Genomic DNA, 27,246 nt, shown 5'->3' with positions numbered 1-27,246 from the left:
AACTCAAATGCCTGATGTGTGCACTAGGCATGGGTCTTACTGGTGCAAACATGGAAAACAGCTGCACATGAATAAAACTTCATAATAAATACATGATTCAGTGGTTGCTAATATAACGAACTGCTATAATTGCAGTTCAGCCTCTCCAGGCAGCATTTCAGAAGGACAAATCAAGATACACAAACCAAAGAGGATGAAGCTGGTCAGCCTTGGTCACTGGGAGTTAGAAGCTCACAAGAGAAGCCAGCCACAGGACCAACACAGCAGCTGCTGCTGAAAGCTCAGAGGTGCCTTCCAGCATTCTCCCACCTTGTGTTAAGCAATTCTGACATTTCTTTCATGTAATCCATAGAGAACTACCCCCCATCCTCTAAATTAAATGGAGAACTGTCACCAGTGCACTGCAGCCTGCAAGAATGAGGCTGGTTTTCACCCTCTTGCCTTGCCTTGGTGAATTAGGAATGATAAACAACATTTCTGACTGCATCCTGCTACTGCAATTACTGTTCATGGTGACACTAATGCACCTTGAGGACACTTGTACTGACATGACATGACACAGGAAGGCTGGAGGAGGGGACACTAACAGTATGGCATGACAAGCCAAGTCCTCCTGGGCCATCATAGCAAAGGCTGGAGTCATTCTCAGCTTAAAGGCAAAATACTGCTATTCGGAGCTAAACTGTCTGACATTAAATGTTCACTCTCAGAAGATAATCTGAAAAAATTGAGCAAACTCAGACCACTTTGTGATTCCTGTTCCTTTTGTCTCTGCCCCCATGCAAAAGTCCGTGGTCTCCAAGACAGAGAAACAACACAAATTCCCTTTTCAGTGATGCCCTGGAGCCATCATGAAGGATGAAAAAAATTGTAAGGGGGTGTAAAAGAACAGTGTAAAAAGAGCAGATCTGCTGCAGAGGAACTAATTTTGGAAAGAAAAGCAGCTGGAGCAGTTCTTGATTCTTTGAAGACTTTCAGGAGGAAGTTAGAAGAAAACAGGAGTGGTTCATAATGGTGTAAATACAAACCAGGGATGTCAGCTACTGATCCTTTGAAGCTCACGTATAATGATTTTTACTACCTTTCCTATTTCAGCATTTATTTCTTTATGTTTTTAACTTACATGATTCTTTTTCATTTAATCTATACCAACATTTAATTCCTGCTGCCATTTCAATTAAACATTAAACAATTAAATCACTAATTATAGACAGATTATTATGTACCTTTAAGTAGCCATAAGTTAAGAGTAAAAATTGCTCAACTTGAGTAAATTTTTCATTAACACTGATAAAATGCTACATTGTTTAAATAATAAAGAGCAGTCGGGAAGGAACAAGCACCTTAAGTGTCCTAAAAGGAAAATCTCTGTTAGAGAGAACCACAAGTTGGAAATTTTTGATACACAAATATAATTTCAATCAAGTATTTAACAAGCATCTTTATAACCAGCTATGTTTTACTAAAGGAGCTCCGAGAGAATTTGAGAATACTTCCTTTATAGGCAGATTATTGTATCATTTCTTCCTGTAGATTCTTCCTCCTGTCTCTGATGCAGTCCCAACTGACGAGGTTACAGGACTGTGCACAGCACATACCTCCTTTTAGTATAATAATGCTCCCAAGTAATTTAGCTTCATTTTTATTAATACCCAGACCTCCAAAGATAGAAAAATGAACCAATAAGTCTCACTTGAAATTCACCTATTTTAGCAAAATGTAATGCAACAATTTGGAGGTGTGTGAATTGGATATGTGAAGATTAATATTACTCTTCTTTCTTGGAGAAGTGTCTCTTGCATCTCAGAGGCAGGTAAGAAATGTTACCTTGTGTCAGGATTCACCTTCCTCGTTCACTTAAAAAAATTAAGCTTTCAGTAATTTGTAAGAATTTAAATCAGACATAATCATCCTGTAGCAAATGATGATGTACTGGCATGTACAGTACAGAGATAGATGTGATGTAACTCTCTACATGTATAGAGAGTTACATCACACAGCACAATTATTCCATACTGGATAAGTGTAGAAGTTGGAAAATGGAAATGAAAATTCTTGAGAGCATTGATGTACTCGGTCCCACTTTATTGCATATACATGCTTGCCAAATTCATGCTTTCTACCAGATTTTTAAAAAGGCATACATACTAAGCTCTTTACTAGCTTCTTTATATGAATTAGAAACAAAATTGGGATCCTAATGGAGGGTAAAATAATAAGATATAATGAGTATGCAATAGAAAATCGACTTTAATAACATCTTCTCAGATAATATATTACTGAACAGTCTGAAAAGACTTCAAACATCCCATTATTACCATTTTGACCCGAGGCAAAGCAAAGCACTGAAAATACATCAAGGGTTCTGTTCAAGACTAAATGGGTTATACTTGTATTATGCAGTTTGTGTGAGAGTTAGGCAATGGTGATTACACTCAGTTCAAAAATAAAATAAATCTGTAGGTTATTCAGGAGCACTTTCATCAAAGCTTCACCCATGTGGCAGGACACAAAGAGTCACCTTGTCTAGTCTCTTTTGTACATACATATGAACACCTCCGTTTACTCATAAAAATACGTATTATGCATACTTTTCTAAAATCAGCATTGCTTTCACACTAATGACTGTTTGGTCTCAGTTCTAAAATAAACAGAACAGTCCAGGTAGAGGACTGCTTTTTTGGAGATTTAATGCTCCTGAAAAGAAAAGCAGCAGCAGAAAAAGGAAGTTCACAAGTAAGTAAGAAACAAAATCTGCCTGAACACGTTCCTTCTCTGTGCAGTAAAAATAAGGCTTGTCTTAAACTTCTGACATTTGGGTGATACTCACAGTGATAAAATTCAGTTAAACTAAATGCAAACTGACTTCAGCAGTCACACATCTTCTGAACTGCTGACCTGAATCTATCAGGACACTTTTCTCCCTTATTACCTTTTCACTTCTTGGTATTTAAGAGTACTGTGGCTGAAACAGGGAACTAGCAGAAGAAAAGCAGTTGCAACAGGACTTTAGGTCTGACCAACAACAGTATCAGCAATACCACGCAATCTGTGGCTCAAAGGCAGCTGAGGAGTCAGAGTGCAGTTCAATTAACAGGCAACTATTTGAAGACCTACCTGTATTAAAGGGATGTCTGCAAGTGCAATTACCATTTGTCCTGAAACTTTTAAATCACTCACTTTAAGAGCAGAAATATGAAGGAGACACATGGGGCAATATGTTGTAATTAAATGTCAAGTCCCTACTTGTCTGCTTTTGCATTTGGTTAGCCTGAACTTACACATTTTATATCCCTTTTTGGCATACAAAGCTGCATTCTGGTTAATTTTTAAACCAACTGCTGCCACACTGCTAATACTATAAGGAAAAAAAAAATCTTCACACTGCGTCGTTTCATTTTATATCACTTTTCTAAAATATTTTTAGCATGCTTGAACTGCAGAGCACCATAGAGATACCTGAGTTTGCTTGAAATAGATTACACTGGCATAATTAGACTGTTTTCAGCAGCTAAACTAGAGTTTAGCAGGTGGTAATTTAAGCTATTTTTCACCATGGCAAATAAGCCTGCACAGAATGCTAGATCTGACAGTCCTAATGCTCAAGCTGGTTTATGTGCTGTACAAATGTAACCTCCTTATGAATGCAGCATATTTACTGATATTTCTTTCAGCAAAATAGCTTAATTTTTATTATACCCTCTATTATTTATTAACACAACCATTAAAATCAAAGAGTTAGCTATTAAATGGCCTGCCAAGCAGCCTACACTAGAGCATAGATTAACCTATTTTATCTTGTAGATGTGCTTCTGTTAATAAATTCCAAAGCTGCTAAAAAATGAAAAAAAAAAAACCCTCCACCAGAGAGGCACATCTGAAGTCATAATAAGCATGCAATTTGGGTATTCAAAATGACATCATGACAGCTGCTATGCCTTCTAAGTATTGAAAGTGCTTTAAAAATAAAGCAGTGGTAACACAGTTTGGCAAATTGCTTCAACTGGCTTCCCACCATCCAAAAGTCAACATTAACAGCAGCTTGGTTTGATTTTTTCATGTGCCTTTTGTAAAGCAGATTAGACAGTGAAAAGATTCAGGATTATTTTTTTCTAACTTCTGTTCCAGTCTTTCAGCAAAAAGATTGTAACAATACACCCAAATTACTTTATAAACCCAGTGTACATTCTAAATGTGCTAAATGAAATAAATTTCTTTTCTACAGCATGTTTGAAATGTGTGCCTTTTGTATTTCCCTTGCAGAAAATTTTAACATCGGTGAAAGCTCTGCCTCTCTCTTTCACTTAATTTTGATTTGCTTCCTCTGGAAACCTTTGCCTTAGCAAATCATTCAGTTGAAAGAAAAAAAATAAAATAAAAGCACCAAACATCTGGTAGATATGCCTTACCTAATGACTGGTAAAGCTCAGTCATCTTGGGATGATCCCAGCAGGTCGTTTGCGTCTCATGGCTACAACACAAAACATGAAAGTTAGTAAAGAGAATTTCTCTCTCCATCTCACAGCAGAGATGCAGGCTGCACATCAGAGCACGGTGCCAGATCTGTGCCCACTGCCTGGGCTGCCCTGGCAGGGGGCTCAGCAGTGCCAGGCGTGTCTTCCTTCAATGAGAGGCATTAACCTGGAGCGCTTTATTCAGGCAAGGACTCATGAAATAAAATTAAAATTTAATTAGTGCTAATTAAAAAGACAGCAAGTATGTCAATGTTCTGAGGAATTTGCAAGCCATCAATTCTTAAGAACTCATTGCTTTGTACCGGTCATTCTCCCCTTGCTCCAAACTAGAGGACAGACATTTCAGAGGGCTTAGTTCTTAAAGAGTTTCTGGAAACTCTGAGCAGACACTGAGATCTGTATTTGACATCCTTTCCCCTACTTGCTCTCTCAACCCTTTCCCATGTAGTAGTAAGAACCACCCAATGCAGTGGGTCCAATCCTTCCTTTCAGTTCAGACACTTGTGATAAATTCCCTGAGTCACAGCCTTCTGATCCACCAGCAGCTTACACCGCTTCCCAGGGCAAGGTTGCACCCCACACTGACAATCTCTTCTAGCAAAGACTCTTGGCTGCTCCGCTTCTTTCCTGGGACTCCCAGGCCCTCTCCCTGGCCCTGGAGGTCCCTGTGCAGTGTCAGGCAGCAGAGCTGTTGGGAAGCCAGGGAAAAGCTGGAGCGGGGTTATGAAATGCTGCAGTATGACCAGAATGTAAATTGGAGAGTCTCTGCATTGAGGTCAGCAGCCTCCAGCTTTGCAACACAACGTGTTGCCGAAGGACAGGCAGCGTGAGAAAGTCAACAGAACGAAGTGTTAGTGGATGTAGTAGCAACTCATGTCTCCTAAGGTTATACTTTGTGAGTTTGTTTTTTAATGACAGCATAGCTAACATGATTATGTTTCCATTAACATAGAGGGCTTGAAAGAAAATTCTCCTTATCTGTCCTGTAGCCAATAAAGTCCGTTCAATGCAAACAGAATTCAGCTGTATTAAGAGACAACTGTGAGTCTCCATTAAAAAAAAAAAGGAACATGTATGTAGCATACCATTACTAGCAAATACATGTGCCATTTCTGTACTTAAAAGCAGACATACAGGATTCAACATGCACACATCATTATCATTCTGGAGAACATATGCAGACGAGCATGACCTGACCCACAGCACTGTGGAGCTCCTGGAGCACACAGCTTCCACCTCCAGGAGACCAAACCACCACCCAGCAGCACCTGTGGGCTGCACTGTACCCTGGAACATTGACACAACGAGGTTGTTTCAGAGAACAAACAGTCCTTAAGTTCTCATTTTGAGGCACTGATGTTCCCAAGTGCACATTTACCCTTTATAGACTAAGAAGAGGTAAAACTTCCAATGTATCACTTCAATACCACATCTACTCAAGGAAAAAGAAAGTTGTGCCAGGTTTTTTTAGTACGATTTAATTTTGGCCTTAAAAGACAGGCTATTTATTTGATTCCTGTGAATACTTACTGCCCCAGTAACCTCTATATGTTCAGCAGCTTACTATATATAATTTTTTCAGATTTTGCTCTGTAACTACAAGAAAGAATGAAAGGGATCACAAGCACTATGCATAAGAAAAAAACTCAACTGTAGAGCTGCCCTAGTTGAGCACAGGGTTTCAAACAAGCCCTGTCTCAGCATTCCCAACCCTTCTCAATTCCTGCAGTGGTTGAAGGCAGTGAAAATGGGAGAAGAACACCACAAGAGTAAACCAGTCTTGTACTTTGCTCTGTTAAAAACGAATCCTGCACAGAGAGATGGATGCAATTGTATTCAGAAATCTCAGCCTGGTCTGGGTTTTTTTTTTTTGGTTGGTTGGTTGGTTTTTATTCCCAGAAGCTGGGTAGCTTCAAGTGAAAACCTGTGGATCTGGGCCACCTGCATCTGAGCTCCTGCATTTCCCATCCTGCTTGGAGTGGGCAGGTTCTGCAGGGAGAATGCAACACCAGAACCTTTTATCACACCCAAGTATAAAGCATATTTTTGAAGAAAAACAGAAACAGCTTCATTCCTAAAAACTCAACTGTAAGAAGCCTCTTCTGATATAGCAGCATTCCAAAGGAAAAGATGGAAGTGCATTCATGGCAGAAAACCCCGTAGCCAGAAATGTCCCGATTCAGGTGAACAGCCGCAGACCCAAACAAACATTCACACCTACAGACCAGGGGCTGCAGTTTGTTTGCACCCAGGGTCAGTCCCAGATCAATAGTTCCCCAGCCATGAGCTTGGCCAGCCTGGCTTGCTTCCCCACACGCAGACAGCCCCAGAAGCGGGGTATATTTGAACATGAACCGTACCATGGTTTGTATGCTGAATCACGCAGCAAAAACGAGAAAAAGAATTTATGTGAACAGTTACAAGAAACTGATTTCCCATGAAAACGTTTAAAAGCCATTAGATATCTGGTAAAGGTGAATATATGTAGGATTATGGACATATTCCATGCTTGTGTGGGATAGAAGAACAAAAGGATCATCTTTGTATGAAAAACCCATACAAAAAAATCAAAGTTATACCAATGAGAAATTTACTGAATTTTTTATTTTTACTTTTTATCGTAATGACCAACCATGTATAGCGTGTGTGGTTTAAGCTTATAGCATTTACTAGTGCTGAAAGTACACAACTGCTTTTGTAAGACCTTGTAAATAAAATTCTCTTTGCCAAAGAAACACTGGACTCCAACTGGTTTCAGATATTTTTAATACCAGTAACCCCAAACCTCTACTCAGTGTGGTTTTCTTTCATAGTATAAGATTAATTATCACGGGAAATGCACATTTTGTAAAGAATAATTTAATCTGCTTCATGTTCAAGTAACAAACACTGAATTTGCAGGGCCGGTACATTTCCCCTTTCGCTTTAATTTGAAACTTCATTGCAACTTAGGGGAAATATTCCTTTGGTAAGACCATAAAATCAAGCCAGTAGAGCCCCTAACTCTTGCCCCAGCAGCTCCCCAGCAGTGAGCACCCATGGGGCAGAGTGCCCTGCAGCTGCTGGATCCCACCCTGGCAGGGACCACCCAGCTCCCAGCCCTGGCAAAGGGCTGGCCAGCCCTCAGCACCCCTCTGTGCTCCTGCAGGAACAAGCAAAGGCTTGGAAGGCAACTCTAGAGGTTGAGTGGCCGTACGGAGCCAGGGCAGACTTTGCTGGTACTTTACATGCAGAACACAAGAAGGCTGCAGATATTTTGCTCCAGCTAAAAGGCGTTCGCCTCTCAACATCTTCAGCTCGGAAAATTATCAACTATTCTGCACACAAGGGCAGCTCCAGGAAAGGTTAGATTCCATCAAGGCTATTCTTCCTAAGCCTCTTTGCCATTTTCAAAGGCCATTTAATTGTGAGCTCTGGGGTTGGACCGGTGGGGGAGGATTTGTGTGTATGCCCTTATTGTGAGCACCGTCTGAAGTGAAATGCCAGCTCAGCAGTTTCAGGCAGCCTCAACCACACTTGGGAATGCTGTAGCATCCTTAATAGATCTGCAGCAAAGTGTTTGCCAGAGTTTCAAACTCTGGTGAACAAGGCCCTTTACAGCCTGCAAGTCAGGAAGACGTCAAAAGTGTAGTCTGAGTCCTCTTGACTAGCAGCAGCTGAAGCAGAGTAAGAGTATGTGCAGAAATAAGTACTCAAAATGCTTTTCCAACAAACCACCAACACAAAAAGACATTGGCACACACAGCTAGCAGTTTTGCAATATTGCACATGCTCAGAGGATATATCTTTCAATTTGGCTCTACATTTAGGTCAACTAAATTGATCACTAGCTTTTAAATCAAAGGCATTCTGAAACAAAGAAAAATATAAGTGCACTCACTTGGCTTATTTTCCTCTTTCTCACCTGACCTGAGCTGTGAAAGTGGAAAGGAAATTAAAACCAGGCCTGAAAAGAAGACGAGCAGCAATGGCTAGTGGTGACACCTTGGTGCAAGTGTGACTGGCACGTTAAACACACTGATAATTTGGTGGGATGAAAGCACAGTCTTCACTTGATACATCCTTTGGGAACCACAGGACCACTTCATTAAAGGGTGATTATATTATATTAGCAAGGATAATTTTTATGTAGGGAATTCTGTCACACTATGCCTGTGTGAACTCTGTTTCTGCCAACAGCAGAGAGATTTGTCTCTCATCACTGTCAGCAGAGCCAACAACACACAGGATTGGAAACCTGAAATCAAGAGATGATATCCTAACAGACACACTGGCTGAATTACAGTTTCCTTGTTATGACTTGATCAGTCTGGACAAAATACAGTTATTTTTTCTTCTTTCTTTTTATATTACTTCTGAGCAACACCAGCAGCAGGAGGAATTGAAAGCAATGCTCCCCCACACCCAAATTCTTGCACAAATCCCCCCCCACATTCCTGCACCAGCCACGCTGTAACATTCACAAATCTTTTAACTGTTTTTGATTGCATCTCTTCTCCCTCACTCCTTTAAAAAAAAAAAAAAAGAAAAAAAGGTCCTGTGTATTCACTGCTCAGCTCCAGAGCAGAATTTTAGGCTGCAACTGCAGAGTCCTTTTTAAACTCTTACAGCTCACTTCATTAGTGATACCAGAGCCAGTTCTGCTGCACTTCTCCCCACACCCTTCATTAGCAAATGCGACATGAACAACATGTGCAAACGCATAGACGTACACAGAATAAAAAATTCTATCGCATAGCAATAAATAGTCACATATACTCACAAAAAAGTGCCAAAATTATAGTGGTATTGTACAAAGCTCTGAACTCATCTCGTTTCAAACAACATGATTTACAATACTTCTCACCTTCTGTCTTTATGATGAATCAAATGTTACTCCAACCACCTTATGACCGTTGTCAAAAAGCCAAAGTAAACATGATAGTTGTTTGGATTTTACTAAACTAACCTAAATGCAACTGAAAGAGCTTTTATGAATAGACACTACCTCCCATTTAAGAGAAAAATATTTTCAACGGAAGATGACAGTGATTGCGAAGAAAGACTTAATATTTCTCTTTCTACAGTGCTTCATTAATTCCTAAGCTAAAACAAGTTAGTGCTATGGAAAGTATTAGCAATGTAAAAAGGTGGCACTCCTTTGTGCTTTACAAAGAACTACTGTTTTCATCTGTAAATCTAGAGACTACTGATCTGTGCAGAGATTACTTCTGTTTAAGCCAAGGATCAGCGTCTCTTCAGCAGGAATTTGACTTTAGCCTGTTTTATTGGCTTTTGCAAGATTTATCAGACTGCTGAAGGCAGGCACCGATACATATTAAAGTTTCTTGCCGATACTGGAAATGAAAAATAGGAGAAGGGCCAAATATCAGCTGTCAAGTACTGAATAGTAACCCTTTTTTTCTCCCGTTGATGTTAAACATTTATTTTGTCTGCTCTGTCAGGGGAAAAGATTCCCGCTCAGTGACTTGGTTTGGGTGAGCCTTTCCCCCCCGGCTTGTCACTCTCGGCTGATCTATTTGCTTTCCAAAGCCTCTCCTCTCCACTTCTGCCAAAGCAATTTCACTGCAGGGTCTTGTCAAATCTAGGCTTAGACAAGCGATGGCCTTGAACAATTCTTTAGTGCTAAAAAGGTCAAAGATCCCTGATATAACCAGGTTCCTCGTTTCCCCAGCTCTGCACACAACACACCTGCAAAAACCACCTCTGTGCCCAACTCCAGTGCAAGACACCTCCGGTGTCCCAGGCTGCAAGATGTTTTACAGCAGCTATTAAAAGGCAATATAAGGTGCCATATAGCAACAAGAAATACAGCACTTGCAGTGCAACCGCCCGGAGGGAATCCCCTCCCAGCCTCTTCTACCTATTAACTTGAAAGATTACTTCTAAGCATGAAATTACGGGGAAGAAAGAAGCCATACACCCCCGAGCAGGTTCGCTTTCAGGAATTCCGCTGAAGTTCACGCCCGGCCCGAGCTGCCCCACAGGCGATGTTCAGCGCAGGTGACGCCGTGCAGCACCGCGCTACCCCCGGAACCTGCGGAGCAACGAGGCGAGCCCCGCGCATCGCACCCCGCCGGCACCGCCGCGGTTCCCTGGCGCGGCTTCTGCCCTCGCCAGCCCGCACGGGCACAGGTACAGGCACCGGCACAGGCACCGGCACAGGTACAGGCACCGGTATAGGCACAGGTACAGGCACCGGTACAGGCATGGGTACAGGCACAGGCACCGGCACAGGTACAGGCACAGGTACAGGCATGGGTACAGGTACAGGCACCGGCACAGGTACAGGCACCGGTATAGGCACAGGTACAGGCACCAGTATAGGCACAGGTACAGGTACAGGCACCGGCACAGGTACAGGCACCAGTATAGGCACAGGTAGAGGTACCGGCACAGGTAGCGCGACGCGTGCGTGCCGCTCACACCGCCATCTCCTACGTGTGCCAACGGGGCGCATCTAGCGCTCAACTACGGCCTCGGGAACGGGGAAAAGGCGCCGAACCAAACGCCCTTTCAAGTTCCCAGAAGAAACCCGGCGGTAAGTTGCGATTTCCCGTGTAAGCGATGACAGGTACGGCCGCCCGCCCGGCGCAGACGGCGGCCGGCCACGCCGCTCGCCGCCGCCGCCGCGGAGCGCGGGATGGCCCCGGGCCGCGCCCCCGCCCGCCCCCGCCGGCACCTGCCGCCCGCGCCCCGCATCGCCCTTACCCCCGGAGCTGCTCCCTCATGGCGGCGGCGGATCGGCGGCGCCGCGGAGACAGAAACAGCGCGTCCGCCCAGCCCAACCGCTCAGCGCCAGTGCGGCCGCCCCGCCGGCAGGGAGGGACGGCGGCAGCGAGGGAGGGATGGAGGGAAAGGGAGAGGGAGCGGGAGAGGGAGGGAGGAGGAGGCGGCGCTGCCCGCCCCGCCCCGCTCCCGCCCGGCGGCGGTGCCGGCGCTGCCCGCCCTCAGCTCCGAGCCTCCCCCCTCATCCCGGCTGCGGGGCGGCTGAGGGCACCTCGCCCCTCCCCGGTCTCCCCGGCGCTGTGCAGCTATTCTGGAGGAAGCCCTCGGGGCTTCCTTTGACTTCCTTTTTATTTTTTGGGTGTTCTTTGCCCTGGCGCTGGCCGGCCGGCCAGAGAGAGGCGTGTGCTGAGAGGCGGCAAATCAGTTCGTCTTCAGCGGGCTTGGGAAGAAAACTTAGCTAAAATATGCACCGAATCTAGACAGATTTGAAATGGGCCTTAGCTTGCACTTTTTTTTTTCCCTTTTCCCTCAGCGTTTAATTTTGGTGCTTAAAATGCTGAGTGGTTTATTCATGAGTGCAATCAGGTAATTTCATTTCTAAGGGCTTGCCTTGGCCCTGCAGGGAAGGAAGGGTGAGCTTCTCCCCTGGATCTGTCAGTGCAGAGGAAACAGTTCCGCTCACACCGAGTTACTGTTGCAATGTTTCTTTGCATTAATTCCTACGCAATATGCATTACACAAACCATGCATTACAAAAAGCCAACAATCTCCTTTTGCTGTCAAGCACTTCAAATCAGCGTGGCCAGTCTCCCCTAATGAAGGCTCCCAGTCCTTCCCATAACCAAGTAGTTTTTCAAGCCTTACATATTGTGATTTCCTGGTAAAGCCAACCCAAAACCAATGTCTTTCAAATCAGATTCATACAGTGGTTTTGGTTAAAAGGGACCTTAAAGAGTATCTAGTTCCACCATCCCTGCCTCTAAACCAGGTTGCTCAAGGCCCTATCCAGCCTGGAACACTTCCAGGGATGAGGAATCTCCAACTTCTCTGGCAACCTGTTCCAGTGCCTCATCACCCTCACAGCAAAGAATTTCTTCCTAATATCAAATTGAAATCTTTCAAATGCACAGAAGAATCTCCCTGTTTTTACACTGGGAAGATGCATACCTAGAAGCATGGAAAATTCATCCCACCCCTGTTACATGGATGTCAGTAGGCATTGAAGTTGGAGGGTGTTAGCCTAAGCACCAGGAAATTTAGGGTTCCCCTTGATGCTCTAGGTAGTTGGATAATCTGATTTTAAGAAAAGTTTACCAAGCAGTTCAAGGAAAGCCCACAGTTTGTTTTTTTTTTCCTAGAAGCATTAATGTGAGAGATGCTCAAGGTTCAACCCCTCAGGCCCTCAAGTGTAAATATAAAAATTATTGGAATTAAATGTTAAATTCTCATAGTTTCTAGATGATTTAGGTTGTTTTAACAGATCTAACTCACAGTTTTCAGTAACCTTGAATCTGTAATATTACGCCAATATGGAAAGAAAATAGAGGAGTAATTCTTGTGCAAACATAAATTGCCATGTTAAAACTCATTAGACTGTGAATTTTCCATTTAATTTAGTGGACCTGGTATTTCATCAGTTGCTCTGACTATATCTTAGTTTTGACATGATAAACTGGCTGAAGGCTGTCAATTGTGTTATATCAGCAGTCTCACATTTTTGCATGTTTGACCAAGTTTTAAGAAGTGACAAAACTCTCCTTAAGTCTTTAAAATAGGATGATTTTCACCCTAGTTGGGAAGAACCTCAGGGTTCCCCACAAGGAGAGAGCAGCTGCTCGTGTCATACAAAGGGAGGGGCAGCCAGAGGCCAGACGTTTCACAGCAAAAGGGGTTTGTTTTCCTTCAGAAGCATCTAGCACTGATTCCCTGATACACATTCCTTCAATTTTCACTGTTTCTGGAGCTTCCTGGCCTGCCTTAACAGAAGCTTGATGCTGCTATTATCATGCTGGTCTTCTTTCCCATACAATAGTGCCAAGTAATAAGAATTTAAAAACCGGTCTGAATTTCTCATACTTTGCATAATCTTCTTTCTCCTTGAGTTACAATTAAAGCATTGTATTCAATTAGACTCACAGCAGGTGAAAACCCCAATTAGTGAATCCATTTTCTTGGCTCTTTTTCCCTACCTTACACCCACACATCACTTTTTTTTTTTTTTTTTTTTACAATAAAGGGTAACTCTGAGTCATTCTCCAATTGAAAAGCAAATTAACCCTTTGATCTCCCAACTCAAACTATTACTCACTCAAGAACATCCAGGGCAAAACAAGAATGTTGAAGGATTAAGGGATTAAGGCCTATTGACTTTATAAATTGATTTTTATAAAAAAATCTATTTAATGTCGTTCTGATTGTTGTCTCCAAATTCACCAAAGCTTTTAGCTATTTTGATTGACCTGAAAATTATATTTTTGCTGTATAATGTGCCCAAGTATTACCACTCTTACTCCAAATTACTTTTAAATACCTGTAATTTATGACATAAATATATTTTGTTTGCAGTGCAAATGGCTACTGTCTTTGGCATTTGTAACTGAAGCCAATTTTTATACCATACTTAATTTTAAGCCATTTATTTGATAAAAGATAGTCACCTCCCTATAAATAATAAAACAGGATTACAGAGTAAGCAGAGTTTTAATACCCTGTGGTGCTTTTCTAATGCAAGGGCTACTCAGTCAACTTATGCACTATATAGAGAATTTAATCAGAAGAAGAGCAGTGTTTCTTTCTCCTATATTGTTCTTTTGTCCTAGACTGTATCTAATCAATGTATCTACGTCTTCAACATTTAGTAACACCAGGTGCTTAAAGGGAAATCATGGCTGCCTAAAAAATGAGGGATGATATTTAGAAGTGATCTTATTACCGCAAAACTCTTTCAGGAAAAAAGAAAAATAAAAGGATTACTTGGATTTGTAGTCAGTCTGACTGCATTGCTTGCTGTCCAAAGGGTCACTGGAATTTCTGCATTTAAGAAAGCAAATTTTTCTGTTCTAATAAGTTCTTCTTAGAATGCTGTCCCTTTTTGATGAACAAAGAGCCAGAGTCATGTACACATTAAAACAAATCATATTAACATAAAATAACTGGTTCCTAAGCATTAACAGTTGAGTATAAATCTTTATAAGTTTTATGTACAAGATTAGCATCATCACTCCATGTTACAGACAGATGTGGAAACCCAATTGCAGGAATAGTTTGGGACTTGCCTAAAACTAAGGTAGACATTAAAGGTACAAGTTTGCTTGTAACTTTAGCATTTCATGAGCTAGAAAACTAAAGAGACATTTCTTTAATTTTACTGTCATTGAAGGTGAAGATAGAACATTTTCCTACTAGTTAAGTCTTACTTCCAGAGCTCTCTGAAGTGTGTAGCCTCCTTGTAAGTGTGGTTTTACCATTTCTCAGCTATCTGGACAGTGGATTACTTTGCTTTGCATTTAAGATGATATTGTGGTGTCCTGTATTGTGCTGGCTAATTTGTTATACTGTTTGAGTCTGTTTTCTTTTTCTTGGTATAAATAAATGCTAAAAATCAATTAGGATGCCACAATGGCACTTTCTTGGTTCATGTGTCTTAAATATGCTCCAAGGGCTGACACCTTCATGGTGTCTGGGAAATTGTTTATAGCTCTCTCAGAAAAGCCAAGAAGAGAATGCTGGTTTTGGATGCTGCTATGTTTGTTTGTTTGGGTTTTTTTTGCCTTTTTGCACATTACCACTGAAAACACACCAAAATATTGTAAATGCAATGAAAAAAAATAGTTTTGAAATGCTCCATTCACTGCACTGTAAATTAGAGAACTAGTAAAACATTCAGAGCTCAGTATACTTTAAATCAATCCTTTACACCATAGGTACTGGGGAAGGAGCCTACCACTCCCTGTCCAGAGGGAGACCCAACCTCTGTCCCACATGAAGGATGACAAGCTGGTGCTTCTTCATACCCAGGGCTCACTCTCTGCACTCCAAGGGAGGTAACTGGTAAATGGAGCTCTCAAGAATTTTTTTCCCTGAGATATTCTTGGAATAGACAGAGGAAGATGTATCCTCTTTTTAAAAAAAAAAAAAAAATTATTTATTTTTAAATTAATTCTGCAGTAAATATTACAGAGCTTGCAGCAATATATTGCCTAGTATGGAAAGTATTGGTACCTGGCACGTGTGGCAGGAGCACTTCTGTTCCTGCTGAATGCACAGCAGCAGAGCTTTCACATTCCTTTGGGCTGTACTTGCTTTTACTACAGTAAGGACACCTGATTAAAAGTGAAATCTTAGTCACCCTACAAGATGGGTACAGTGGAGCCTCAGGAGCAGCCTGTGTGTGCCTTATGTTGCACCACACTGCATGCTGTTGCTGAAAGGTGAATGAGAGGGTGCCTGTCATTTTGAATATATTAAATATATGTATGAATTCAAGCCTGATGAGATCTTGGAAAGGAAAATTTCGAGAGGCTACATTTATTTTGTAAGGTGATAGTGACAGTGGCAGAGTGTTCAGTCTCTACTGCTACCTTGAAAAGAGGAGCAGAGTGGGACTGAGGTTGGGTATGATTGCACACAGCGCTGGAAGGGGTGGATAGCACATCCTGATCCCACCAGCGCCATGAGCTCTTCAGGTAAGCTCCTGTAAATAGCAAAAGCTTTCTTCTCCCTTCCATAAGAAACCACAGCAAAGAAAGAAAATTAAAGAAGGAGTAACCCTTGCTCTTCTGGGATGGAGATGAACTGGAGTGTGAATAGTCCCAAAAACAGGAGATCGAGAAGCAAAATGCTGACATAATGCTAGAAAACTAAAAGTAGTAAAACCCCTTCTGAAATAAGGCTTTTGGAAAGCTGAGAGGAGGAAAAAAACCATATATATATATATATATATATATATATATATATATATATATATATATCTTTATTAAAAAAGAAGATTTGAAATCTGCCAACCGAAAACTTAGGTCAAACAAAATTGCCTGCTGATTTTACAATGCACAAATAAGACTTGAAAAACTATAATTAGACCATAGTAAATTCTTGGTTTGAGGAATCTGTGTTGGCAAAATGAATGGTTATCATTATAGGGAGTAGGGTTGAGAAAAAAATGCAGTCTAATAAGGATAAATTAAACAAAGCAGCAAAGACAAACTCCATTTCTTTCTTTTCTTTGCATGCCCAGTTGGAAATAAATGATTGTTTTGCCTCCTGGAGGGATTAAAATAAGAAGGATTTCATAAACCCTCTCACTCACTGACGCTCTTTTCACCTCAAAATCTTTCTTTCTATGCATGAAATTAAGTGTTGCAAACACAAAAGCTGGCTTACAAAATCATTAACTTCTCTACTGTTTCCTATCAATGTAGAGATCTCAATATCAAGAAACTCTGTATCTTGCAGTCCTCCTTCACTCAGGACAAGAAAACCTGATCCTAGCTACTGCTCACCCTGCATTCCCAATCCCTAACAAGCTGCCTCCTCTTCCAAAGGCTTCCACAGACATTAAAGAAGAATGCCTTCTTTTTTGTACTAATTTACTTTTTGGTTGTGTTGCATTCCATAATATACATATTTTTGATACTATTGAATCTATTTTTTGTGACTAATATAATACAAACAGAATTTTTTTTTCTTACATTTAAGACTTTATTTTAAAGTCATATTGAAGAGAAAATACTCCTTTAGGGAAAAAAGCCACTGAGATCATGCTTGAAGATTATTTACTAGGATATTCCAATGGTAGGGCTGCAGTTAGGTAGTAAAGGAAGAGAACAATGAAATCTATTGCATTTTATGACAGCTATATACAGACAAGTTCCCAGTCAGACCACTAGTTGGCCAGAATTTGCACCTTTGAATTATTGCATTCATGTTTTGCTGTCTGTATTCTGCCTGTATTTTAGCAATGGATGCTTTGCTGTGTTCTCACAGAAACTTGTAGTTTCTCTCGCTTTTCAGTATTTTTTGAACCTGTCCTCGCTACCCTGTTGTTTCATCAATGATTATAATATACCACGCATAATATATAATTCAAACTCAAGAGGCCCTGCCTATTTTTATGTACACACAAGGCTTTTTCATCCTCTTCCCAGAGATGTTGAGGCTGTTGACCTTAGCAAAGATCAGTTTGAGATTTAGTCCTAACCTTTTCCCTTGATTGAGCCATACAGATCCTTAATGTGAGAAAGGGATGGCTCTCCCTTCCTGGTAAATCACATTGGCAGAGTTTCAAAACTAGGCAGACTTTAGGTTCTCCCAATACTCTGGTGTAAGATGAGCAAAGCTTAGTCCTGTATGGCAAGACTGCTTTGCTCTCCTTTCCTAAATGTCCTACGTGGGGATCCAGAGAGCAGAGCACTGCACCTGGGGAAGGAACCAGCCTAGAGAAGCTGATGGCAGAGGAGGCAGCTCCACCTAACTGGCCTCACCAGTAATTCCAACCAGGCTAACTCTTTCATCTGATCCAGGTGACATTTCTCATAATTTATTTGCATAGAAATGCAGCTTCAGGTTCAGGGTTGAGCAACTACTCCCAACCTGAGGTCAGCAAGAAAAGAAATCCAGAAAGCAAAAGCTTAACATCTGCCATTTCTGAAATTCTTTTTATTTCATTTCTAAACAATATCGTGTGGAAAAAAAAATGCTTTGCTTTAGCTAGAGAATGAGACAATTGTTCATACAGCTCTGGCAGCACCCTTTAATGGCAAGTGGCAACAATCTCATCTTGTCCATGCCAAAGAGTGAAAATCAGTGTTTCTATACAGGCATTTGAAACAACTACAGGCACACAGATGCCTACATTAACTGGGGCTTCCAGAGACAGAAGCTATAATGGAGCCCTGTCCTAGGGCACAGATATTATTTTATCCTAATTGAATCTAAAAGTACGTTAGCATTTAAACCCTTCAGTAAAGAGGGATATAAAGGAATTTTGAGGTAAGATAAAAATTATTTCTTGGTAAGTGGATTTCATTTAAGTATCCTGTGGCAAGTCCAAGCATTTATGCTTTAGCACATGCTCCACATAATTCCAGACAGTTTCTGTACCTTCCATTTACTTAATTTTACTATGATTCTCCCTACAAAGCAGTGCTCCCAGCTTTTACACGTAGATATCTTTGTGTGGCTCCTCCTATCCCCAGCACAGTAGCTGGCAGTTAATTCAGGGAAGAATCCTGTGGGTGCTAGCTGGTAGGAAAAAGTTTTGCTAAACCACATTGCACATTTTAAACTTCATGCTTATCAAAGCCTAATAACAGCATTTAATGGAACTCAATGTCTAGGTGCACTTTCAGTATTTCATATATTACAGCTGAGCCAAACGTCTCATGGTGCATCTCAGCAAGGTCTCAAATAGCTTGCAATTCTACTGGCATACTTTCATTCAGTTCTCTGGTCTCAGTTATTTAACAGAAAATGGAATCTCTTAGGGAAAGAATAAACATGCAAAATGATGATTTCCTTTCTCGCAACACAGCCAAATTTCACTGTGAAAAATTTGCAATGAAAATCAGAAATGCCTTGTCTGCCCAAAGAGCAGACATCAAAGAGCCTTGACATTTATGATCAAAGGTACACAGATGAATTCAAGGACCTTCCATAGTCCAGTATCGAATCAAGAACAATGGTGAATGTGTTTAGCTCAAAATCAGCCAAATACTCCTTTTCTTATTATACTGAGCATTCTTCCCCATTGAACTAAACAAACATTTGTATTTGGAACTATTTACTGCTTCTTTAGGAAATTGCTTTCAAAGGTGCAATCTAAATGCTGAACAGTCCATGCAACCCTAAAATATTAAGGGTTTAAATATTGGTTATGGTCTATATTAACATTCTTAGACTCCTGCTGCTACATCTAACTCCTTTGAACACATTATCAGAAATGTCAGCCTACACATCTACCATATCAAAATCTTTAGCTTTTTCTAAAGTAGTCCAGACTTTAAGAGAAAATTCCTATTGCTAGCACTAAGTGAAGTTACCCATCTTCATCATCTCCCTCACTGCACGACACAGAAAGACAGATTATTTTAAAAGTTCAAAATACCTTATTTCCTGTTATCAGGCCTAAGAAACATCACACAGTTTTTGTCACTTTCCTTCCAGGGAAAAAAGAAGGTATTAAATTAAACCAAGGTTTCTCTGTATCTACATGGTACACTATAAATGCAGAGCACAGCACTCAAACAATTTGTTTATTTAATAGTGTCCAGAATTTGCCATTTCATACTGGCATAAATTTAATACATAGGTACCATATTGTGTACTGTGTGGAAGATTTTCTACCTTGCATTAAAGTCAGAAAGAAGGATCTTCTAAAGTCACACCTTCTGTCTCATAAAACACTCCAAGTGTTTGAGCATTCATCTCTAATCCCAAAATAACAAAATCAGTTTGCCATATTAAAGAAAAAAAAAAAAGTTGCTGTTTTAAATCATAGTTCTTCTCTTCAGGTAAATAATTTTTCTTCAATTGCTATCAACAGCTCTGGTCGGTGGTTGCCAACTTCAGAACAAATTGTCATTTTGAAAATGATTATCACTACTTTAGTTAATGCCTTTATACTAATGCACATCAGGCAAGAGAAAATAATAAAACAAAATGAGACCTACAACCTTATACAGGGTTAAGATGTGATTTCTAAATACTTTTGTACTTTAGCAATAAAATTTATTTTGCTTATGGACATTTAAATTTTTTTCAGTGCTGAGAAATGGATCTCTTGCTACTTTTCCACCATTTTGTTGCTGCAATGGCTCTTCATTCTCATTCTTAAAATTCTACTCCAATTATTTTTCAAATTATTGTCCTTCTACCCATGTCCCTCAATTTGTTCTGTTTTTAGGGTAACTAACAGAGCAAATAATTTATTAAGGATAAAAATAATTTTGCAAAGATTTGCAGAAGCTGACAGACTAAGAATTCTGCCAAGTAGAACCCAAGCAGAGAGTGGAGGATTAGGCCCCCCTAATCCACTGGTTTTTTTTCAAACCAGGGTATTTAATACTAAACTAAAACCTTTGGAGAGTTTTATTTTTAGCGGATTTCCATATTACGGTTTGCTCTAAGAATTGCATTTTAGGAAACAAACCAAAGAAATTTATTTCTTGTTTGTAAGGTATCATCATTAAAAGTCTTCCATTCCCAAAATAAATACTTTTTTACTTTATGCCATATTTTATTTTTTTCTGATAGTTTTCATTGTGAACATTATACTTCAGTGAGCTTTAAAATTAAAAAATAATTAAAAGGGAAATTATGTAATAAAAGCAATTATTTGTGGATAGCAGTACACTATGTTTGATAAGAGATGAAGAAAAGGACTGTTTTTACTAATTATTTCCTTGTCAACATTGTACATGAAACTTTCTTTCAGTTTGGAGAAAACCAGGCCAGTGGGGCTGTGTCTATGTTGCCTTTTAATTAAATAATTTAGTCTATGAAATAGCCAAGAGGGAGCAACTCTCCAAATGTGGCAATATTTTGGCTGTTTGAACTTTCTAGTGGCATATTATCTTATCTACACTGTTATGTGTATCTGCCCTGAGAATAATTTCCATTTCTTGGTCCAAATTTCACACAGTGACCCTTTTCTTACTGCTGAGAGGTGGCTGGCCCTACCTACAGCAGGCCATGGTATTCCTCTCCTTCCCATTTAGTGCTCCTGTGGACCCAAAGCATGACTTCCTTCACATTTATAAGTTTTGATTCTAAAAATATACTTTTTTTCATTTCAAATTATCAGGCCTAATGTAGGAGTTGATGCCTCTGAACTGCTGAAAAAACCAAGTTATCTTTTTGAAACTTGTTGGGCCTGCAGAATAAATCCATCAAATGGCTACAAACTCTGCCTACACTGGGGAGCCAGATGAGTTCTAGGCCAGCTCAAATGCCTGGGATTTACCTGGCATGCAGGACAGTCACAAGTTCTTTGCTGCACTAGATCCTCAGGCTTTTGTGATGAGCTTCACAAATAAATCAGTTGATAATCCAAATAATAATTTTTAAGCAGGGAATTTTCTGTCCAGAAAGCAACTAATCTGATAAAACAAAGTCACTACCAGTGAAATTTGCTGAATACTTTATATGTAATTTCCAAAGTTTGCAGCAGTCAAATTTTCTAAGAAAACAACTATTATTTCCACTTTTTTTTTTTTTAATAAACTGGTAGAATTTTTTACAAAGTTATAAAATTGAGGAAACACTCCCAATGCATACCAGCCTTTCTTTCTTAGATTTATATAAAAAGAAGTGGTTTAGGTAGAAATTTCTGTAAGAAACTGGTAAAAGGTAGAATACAAAAGAATATTCTTCTGCTCCCTTGGACTGTGTATTCACACAACACTTCTGCATCTTGCCAAGTTTGTGAGCTGCAAGAACACAGCGTGTAGTGATGATGCTCTAACCCTTTTAGTGCCTTGCATTCTACACACTGAGCTGAATTTTGCTTCCAAACAAATTCTGGCTGCATTCCTCACTGAGCACACATTGTTCTTGCTTTGACAGACTATCCCATTTTCTCGCTCAAAACAATTTGATGCATTTTTAATTTTTTTTTTTAAACTTGTTCCTAGATGAGTATAGTTTATATAATCAGCCACCAACTCCAACACTGAAAAAGACAGTTCTTATTTTCTTAATTTAGGTCTTTATGCCAAAATCATATTTTCTCTACTTTTTTTTTGCATAATTTGCAATTATGAGGATAATTTTAAATACCTTTTAGAGCAAAATTGTCTGTTATATAGTTTTTTCTTTTTCTAACTTAACATTTAATTAAATGCTAAGTTTGACATTGCATAGTTTGGTGAGAAATTCAGCACTGGATTTCAGTGAATAAAAAGAATACCTAATCATAAGCAATGCAGCAGTATTCTGTGATTCTATATTATTATATACTATGTAAATATAATTGGCTTTGTAGTGCCTTTTAAACAGAGATTTGCTCTGATCCTCCCTGCCTTCAAACCTTCAGACTGACCACAAGTGAGTATGTGGAATTTGAGTAGTAGTATGAGTACTAAATTGCTAAAAGTACTGCAACACCAAACCTAGATTGTTATATATTTATATGGAAAAGCAGAACTGAAAATTCTATTTTAAAGGAGTCTCTTCAAAATTATTTAATTGGTTAAAACAAAAAAATTGGTCTTTACTGGGGCATAATGGGATAAAATGGCCTTATAGTGAGGAGTACATGTAGAAAACAAGGGGAATTTTAGGCTTAACTGCATTTTCTGTCAGCCAATATCTTAACCTAAGATGATCATCTGTTCAGCTTCTTCTGTGGTGTAGAATGAAAAAAAAAGAGTGGTTACATCTTTTGCAGCCACAAGAGGACAAAGGTGGACAGGGAAGCAGTGGATATAGAGTATAATAACTTCCAGCTGTTGTATCATCTGTCTTCTGGTAGGTGTGGTGAAATAAATAAATGATCAAAAAAAAATCTAATTAAAAAAACCCCAACAATGTCAGGATGAGTTTTTGTAAATAAGAACTTGCAAGACAAGTGATATGAAAGCAACAAGATTATTAAAATGCAGTATCTTATTTATTATACATTAGGTAGATCAAAGCTCCTCAGAGATAACAAGGCACTGATTGGGGGTTGCCACCTGTTTGGTATCACTGGCTGTGGAAATCTGTGAGGTGAAGCTGTGTTAAAGGTTGTCAGCACATGGTACACTTATGAATGGCTTGCATTGATAAAAACCCCCAAATTATTCTTATTTTGCTGAAAAGATTTACTCATTATTCACCACCATATATGTTATTTTCTTAGTTAAGACAAAAAGGATATGCTATGTAATTCAGGAAGGTTTCAGAAACAAACAAACAAACAAACAAAATTGCAGGCAACTGCTTTTACTTGATACACATCACTTTAATATGGTGAGTATTAAAAGACCTGAAGAGTATAAAATTAGAATATATTTGAGCTGTTGTTTTGGAGAATGCTGAGCCTTGCAGCAGACTGAGGTCAGAGAAGAAAGATTGTGGCAAGCAAATTGTTCAAGAAAACTAAAGTCTGGACAACGAGGGAGGAGGCAGTTTTCTAGATGTTTTTTGGGTTGGTTGCCTTTTTTGTCTAACCTCTCCACAAAGAACAGAGCAGCTGTGAGTTAAGGAAATGTTTGGGTATAAATGTCTAACTGTTATTGGCAGGATCTACTAAAGAGCAAGTTGAGGAAAGCTGAAAATCTGCAAGATGCCGCAAGGGAAGGCAAGGCAAGGCAGCAATCTCTGTCAGTGTCCTTGAAGTGTGCCACAGAACTGGCTGAAGAGATGAGCAGAGCTCCAGACTGGAGATGTCAGAGCACCACTGGGCTCTCAGGTCTTTAAATGGCTATTTGCAGGAGACAAACGTTTTGCATAACGTCAGGACATCCCTCTGGCTGTCCTGAGTAGCCAAGACCCCTGCCAGGGGGCTCAGAGACCCTGGCACAGAGCCCAAAATGCCTGTGGTTTTGATTATGACCCCTGGAGCAAGTTACCAACCTTAGATGAAGATCTGCAAGCCATGAAAAATTAAGTAGAATGACAGTGAATTTATCCCAAGGTGAAAAAGTAGATTTTGGGGTTTCTAGAAGGGGGGTTCAGGGTGCAAGATGGAGGGATCTGGGCATGTCCTGCCTTTCTCCTTCTTCTTCTTGGCCTCCATCTTCTGCTGTGATGTTGGCACTTTTAGATTGGTTTAGAGTAGAAGCTCACTGTCTAACATAGGTGATAGGTATTGGAAAGTAATTGTAAATATTGTATATATAGTTTTTAGTGTAAAGACATAACACCACCCTGGGGGCAGGCAGAGTGCCTGGACTGTCTTGCTGGGCAGACCTGGGCAGGACAGGAGAAAGAATTTTATAGATAAGAAGATAAGATACAAGAAACAACCTTGAGACTGAAAAATAAAGATCCCTGACTCCTTCTTCGAGTGCCGGGCTGGGAAAAGAGACTTTCCAACTGTTCTTGGGGTCACTCTGACAAGCTAAAGATCCTGACAGCATAACAGCAAGAAAAGGGGAGTCAGTAAGAGTAAGAAAGACCTCTTTAAGTCAGTGGAAACTTAATTTGAATGGATAAAATTGGGGAAAAATTTTCTAAGTACTTTGAAAGTCATGTGTTCCAAAAGAAGAATTGTTTGGGAGGTCTCTGGGTGTTGTAAATACACCCAACTGACCAAAACCAAGTTGGCACTGACACACAAGAAATGATTCCCCTTGGCTGACTCAATTCCAAGCAGAGAAGGCGACTGTGAGAGCACATGATGTGGGCATTCCCTCACAGGCGAGTTTGATAAAGGATTCACACTGACAGACTCTTTTCCACTCCTTATTTCTAGAATGGTGAACAAATGCCCCAGAGCAAGGCAGCGCTGAGGGTTTTGCGCTCAATTTTCTCTAGAGAACACCGTGCAAATACAGATTTGCGTTCTGCTAGCGGCAAATGCTTATTCTACAATAGTTTGGGCACTGATGTGAAAAAACATGATACAGGAGAGGGAATGCTGACAGCCATGTTCTGATCCCTTTTAGAGTAGTAAAAACAAGAAGCAACTTTGCTGAAATCAATGAACATTTCTCTCAATCCATGCAAGCTGCTTTAAATGAAGAACTTAAATTTGATTTCCAAACTTCTGGCAGCAAGTCTGATGAGAGCCTAAACTGCTGCCAGCATAACCTGTGAGTCCTCTGGCTCTTCTGCTCATTTCAAGATTATTAAGAGTACAATGAAATATTCATTCCTCCTTTAGATTGGAAACAGGAGAAGATATAATAGCATATAAAAGTAAGTTTTAACATGTAATAACCATATTAGTAAGGTTTTACTTGCTTTCGTGCCATAGCACAATTAAAATAGTGGAAAAGCAGATGAATGAGGAATGTGCAGGAATAAATATTTGTCAAATATAAAGATCTTGAGCACTGTCTGTGATGGAATTGTTTGGTAATATTACAGCAGCATTAAAAGCATAAGCAGTCCCATTAACAAGCAGTAATTAGGAAACAAATAAGGTAAGTGCAACTATAGCCAAAAACAAAATCTCATGGTGTTTTATATCAAAATAGCTGACTTTAGATTCTGAAGTTCAAACCAGTGTTTGGAAATGATGGTGAACTCATCAGTATGAGATCTTTGGGAATTAGTTTTCTAACCTCTAATATTCAGGTGATGCTTAAGGTAATCTGAAGTATAGAGCTAAAATGTGGTATTCAACAACGGTGTCCTACTGGCTAAAAAGATATCACTGCCAGAAATCTGGAAGAAATTTCTTTCTAAACACTGAAGTAAAATTTCAAGATGCCTATATTCCCAATTACTTGCACTAAAAGTTTATAGATGAGAAATAAAAATGTGGTTTTGGTTTAGTAGTTCTAACTCTTGGTTTTTATTTTTTATTCCTGTAATCATTGACATTTCCAGCTACAAAATACAGTCTGTTACACTTAGGAAAACAGCTGCAAGGCACTTATTCCCACTCTCTGGGTTTCTATAGGCTGAAGCTGGATATGGTTTTAAAGAAGAAAAATTTATGAAACAGAAAGTTCAGGATATTTCATTTGCTTGCTTTTACTTCCAGAGTTTACTCTCTATGAGAGGAATCTGCAGCTAGTGTGGCAAATCTGAAATCCATGCTCACAGAAGTGCATCTCCTTCTGTATTTCCAGACCAAATGCAGAAACAACTTTAATGAACAGCTTCAGTAGCTTTTTCAAGGATATGCCTAAGCAGAAAGTATCTACATATATTTGGGGAAACACAGCATTTAACTGGTTTGGATAAATAAGAAACTGGCAGCTTCCTCTCATTTGCCACACCACTGCTCAAGGGTCTGTCTGAGAATGAAGTCTGGAATGGAAAACAGAAGTCTGTCACAGATCCTTCCTCTCTGCTTGTCACTTTTGCAATAAACAAGGCTATCAACCCCTTGCAATTTAGGTAAATATTTCTAATGATGCTATAGTTCAATTACTGCAAAGAGCTAATAATCTAAAAAGATCTTCAAAGTGATTTAAAAAAAGGTGAGTTACTTAACTGATGATTATAAGATTCAGCAATGCAAGAAACTAGTATTAAACTTAGATTTACAAAGAAATTAGAAAGAATGCTAGGCACAAAACCTTTTAGTTAAATGAAGAATACATTCTGGATTCAGTGAAAATTACTCCCTTTTTATGATGCTCCTCTCTTCCACTAAATTTATCTGTGAAGATCAAATGGCAAACTTCTGCAAAATATTACAGTTCAGTAAGTATCTTCACTGCAGTAGGATATGGAAGTCTAAGAAAGAGAAAATGAACTGCTTTAGCATGCTGTATCTCCCAGAAAGCATCTGACAAGCCACCAAAAAATGGAAAAAAGTGGAGTGAATCAGCACAGAAGGAAAACGAACTTGTGCTAGCAAAAAGGTGCGTCTGGAAAAGAAAGGTTGAACACATAAACATATATGTAGATATTTCAGAACCTTAAGAGTTACTGCAATCCTCTTCTGTGTTAAAGCCCTCCAAGAGCCAAACACCAAATGGCAACCCACCATGAATTGTTTTTAGATAATCTGAGAGTGATTTTCCTCAGGTATATAAGTATTCACCATTTTAAAGGTTTTCCAGTTCTGCAGGTTTCACTAACTGAAAAATTAATCAATACTGCAAGGGCAGGTACTAGAGAGGCAATCATTGTATGAAAATATGCCCATCTATTAAAATGCAAGAATACCTTTCATGAAATAGATAATCCCCCCATCTTTTGCAATGCACTAGAGTGTATTTACTCGTTAAAGACTCTCCTTTGCAAAATTATGCAAAATGAAGTATTCGAAGAAGATGAAGAGGAAAGAAAGAATATTCCTGTGCCAAATTAAAACCCAGAGACATAATGCTAGAGAACATTTAGTTACTTCTGATCTGTGTTCGTTGCTGAAAATCCAGGATACTGCAAAGTAAACCAGCAGTCCTACTGACCTTACCCTGCTCATCCTCTACTTTCACTA

General features: G+C 39.7%; 1 protein-coding gene across 17 annotated transcripts in view; it reads right to left on the bottom strand.

Moving 5' to 3' along the window:
• DMD (dystrophin) overlaps window positions 1-27,246 on the bottom strand; it is a 1,148,686-nt gene that overhangs the window by 75,955 nt on the left and 1,045,485 nt on the right. For 13 of the 17 annotated variants that reach the window (XM_071430346.1, XM_071430344.1, XM_071430345.1 and 10 more), the window contains one exon: window positions 4,410-4,471. In XM_071430346.1, the coding sequence (XP_071286447.1) occupies window positions 4,410-4,471 (62 nt within the window). Of the gene's footprint in view, window positions 1-4,409; window positions 4,472-11,186; window positions 11,358-27,246 lie in introns of those variants that run through there. The other 4 variants (XM_071430355.1, XM_071430356.1, XM_071430354.1 and 1 more) reach the window with 2 other exon arrangements.

The sequence above is a fragment of the Agelaius tricolor genome, unplaced genomic scaffold, assembly GCF_023055355.1.
Source record: "Agelaius tricolor isolate 1412-34295 unplaced genomic scaffold, bAgeTri1.0.p SCAF_7, whole genome shotgun sequence".
NCBI classification, from domain to species: Eukaryota; Metazoa; Chordata; class Aves; order Passeriformes; family Icteridae; genus Agelaius; species Agelaius tricolor.
The sequence above is the reverse complement of the archived record's forward strand: the minus strand, read 5'-3'. Positions and strand labels throughout refer to the sequence as shown.